The sequence below is a fragment of the Stegastes partitus genome, unplaced genomic scaffold, assembly GCF_000690725.1.
Source record: "Stegastes partitus isolate 25-593 unplaced genomic scaffold, Stegastes_partitus-1.0.2 Scaffold682, whole genome shotgun sequence".
NCBI lineage: Eukaryota > Metazoa > Chordata > Actinopteri > Pomacentridae > Stegastes > Stegastes partitus.
The window spans coordinates 501,384-504,341 of NW_007578413.1; the positions used below are offsets into that span (position 1 = coordinate 501,384).

A 2,958-nucleotide genomic window follows, 5' to 3' on the forward strand; every position below is an offset into this window, starting at 1 on the left:
CCAAGCACACTCACATTCACACCTACGGACAATTTAGAATCACCAATTAACCTCAACATGTTTTTGGACTGTGTGGGAGGAAGATGGAGAACCCGGAGAGAACCCACGCTGCACGGGGACAACATGGAAACTCCACACAGAAAGATCCCGGGTGTCCTCACCGGGACAAGAACCAGCGACCTTCTTGCTGCGAGGCAACAGTGCTAACCACTTGCAGCCCCCCAGTTAAAATAAAGAAACTTAAAAAAAAAAAAAAAAAGAATTAAATATATCTTTAATCAGCAAAAACAAACAAAAAATATGCAGTTAAACCACATTTGAAGAAAATAATGCAACAGAAATGTTGTTTTATCTTACGTCGTCCATTGAATAATGCTCATTGTGATATTACATCATAAATTAATCAAATTATCATTTTGACCTGATGATGGCTCCAGAGGGATCACCAAAGTATTACCGGTTATTTCTGCGGTGGACATGAATATGCATAGCACAGCGGATTTCTAGAGTTGTGTGGTTGTGTGGAAGTGGGTTTGATTTTAAAAAAAAAAAAACCAAAAAACCAACAACTTTAACCCTGAGTTGAAAGGAAGCTCTTAAATTTTCACTTCCAGTAACATTTTAACTCTCAGTCTGGTGCTCTGGTAACTCTCCTTATGACCACAACCGATTCATTGGCCTGTTTTCTTTAAAACACCCAGAGTCGCTGACTTTCACTTCGCCTCCCGCTACGCCTGAATAAGCAGTCTGGCATGGCATCTCCTCATTTATACTGTACAGTCAATGTGAAAGTGTTCATCAGTGCACATTCATTTGCAGAACATTAAACTGAGAGAAGATTAAAATCCCCCAACAGTAGTATTAGTTTCATACCCAAGGCCTGTCTTTGCTTGTTTTACTGTGATTAGTCGGTAAGTCTTTTGTGAGTCCGATTATTTGATGTCAACAATTTAAAACATGTGTCGTTTCTCCATCCTCGCACACTAAACGCATGAGAAACACTCCACACTGGTATGATATGAAATAAATAAATAAATAAACAAAAAATTAACGTTTAAATAAAAGCGTTTGATACCAGACTTTTTTTTTAACATGGTGATGATTAAAGTGAACCACACCACCATTTCCGTTTAATCTAAAGTTCTAATCATACCATCATATGTATAGTATTTGCTAATATGACCCAATGAAAACCAACTAGAAAAGGTCCTATGTCGTGCAAAGAATGTAGCCGGAGAGGAACTTTTGACCCGTAATGTAACGACGACGTGTGTTTTGTGATCTGCTGCAGAAGTTTTCACAGCACTGCTTTTTATAACCCCTAAAAGTTCAAGGCAGCAGGGCGCTTGTTTTAGGTATTGCGGCTTTGACACCTTAATAGCTTTGCGAGAAGTAAAAAAATACAGAGTGTAAATGTTGACATCATCGTACAGGAAAGGTGTGAGGAAACCACTGCTCTTGTATGTATGAGGTTTGCCAAAGAAAGCCCCGGGGGAAGGATCTTGTGGGAGAATGCGCAGCACTACATACCAACATGAACATGATCCTAAAGCTGGAGTACGCTGGAGGAAGCATCACGGTGCAGGGCTGCTTTACCGCAGGCCAGATTTGATTGCTAGCGTCGAAAAGAAATTCTCATCTTTTTGAAGGTATCTTACAGAATTGGCGCTGAAGCCTGAAGAAAAATACACACCAGATATCATGAGCTGAAGAGATATTTGCTCCTGAGCATCGTGCAGGTCTAATTCGCAAATGCTGAGTGAATGGATATGCACAGCCGCTACGCTAACATGTAGACGGCGTGGAGATGTGTCTCAGTCACTTCAGTTTTCCACTTTGGTGTTTGAAAGTCATGGAGTAGAAACTGTCCACAGGGCCGTCACTCATTCACTTAAACCATCACCAGCGAATCGCATCGGTTCATCCCGTCCGATGAGATCAAAGAAACTTCATCGTCGGGTAACTCCGCCGCGCGACAGTCCTCAAATCTCATCCATTATATCCTTCACGTTGGAGTACACCGCCTCCTCTTCCTCCTTCTCCTCTTCTGCCTCACGAGGTTTTGCCTCCGCCTCCTCCTCCTCCTCCTCTTCCTCCTCCATCACCACCTCCTCCTTTTCGCCCGCCAACATTTCCCCCTCACCTCCATCGCCCTCATCTCCCCTCTCCTCTTTCACTTCTCTTTTAATTTCAGCGTATTCCGTCTCAGTGCTCTCTTTTCTCCTTGCCGCCTCTCTGGGACTCCTTCTTCTCAACCGGGAGAAGTTAATGCTGGCGTACTCCACGTCTTTTGGCCCGCTGTTGTGTTCAGGAGCTGCTTTCTCTGCTGCCACAGCTCCATTCTCAGCTCCTTCTGGGGCGTGGGTCTGATCATCTTGCTCTGCTTGACCGTCACTTACCTGTCAGGGACAAAGAAGATGATATTACTAATGCAGCAGCTGCAGTGAATCCCCGAACTGTACAAATAAAGCAAAACTACCTCCATTCTTTAAGTCGTAACCATATTCTGTTCTTTCACGCTTGAACTGCTTTCAGTTTGTGTGGGGGCTAAAAATCCGAGGGATCCTGTGCAGTACCTTAAGATCATTATTTACTGTGGCAAGAAAGCCAAAAGGGAACTCTGGCAATTAAAGAAGACGTAGTGGGGCGTCCGGATAGCTCAACGGTTTGGGTAGGCGATCCATGAACAGGGCTGTAGTCCCCAATGCAGACGTTGTGGGTTTGAGTCTGGCTCATGACCATTTACTGCAGGTCCTTCCCCACTTGTCTCCCCATATTTCCTCTCTCTCTCCACTAAAGGCTATCCATCCATCCATCCATCCATTGATCATCTATACACCGCTTAATCCTCACTGGGGACTGGAGTCTATCCCAGTTGACTCAGGGTGAAGGCAGGGGACACCTGGACAGGTAACCAGTCTATCACAGGGCTACACTTAGAGACAGACAACCAAGCAC

General features: G+C 44.2%; 1 protein-coding gene across 1 annotated transcript in view; it reads right to left on the bottom strand.

Moving 5' to 3' along the window:
• Positions 1-506: 506 nt before the first annotated feature.
• The window catches only part of LOC103363699 (basement membrane-specific heparan sulfate proteoglycan core protein-like), a gene marked incomplete at its 5' end in the record, with an annotated part of 10,604 nt that continues 8,152 nt past the window's right edge, over positions 507-2,958 (bottom strand). The window contains one exon of the mRNA XM_008290554.1: positions 507-2,399. Within this exon, the coding sequence (XP_008288776.1) occupies positions 1,983-2,399 (417 nt within the window). The remainder of the gene's footprint in view (positions 2,400-2,958) is intronic.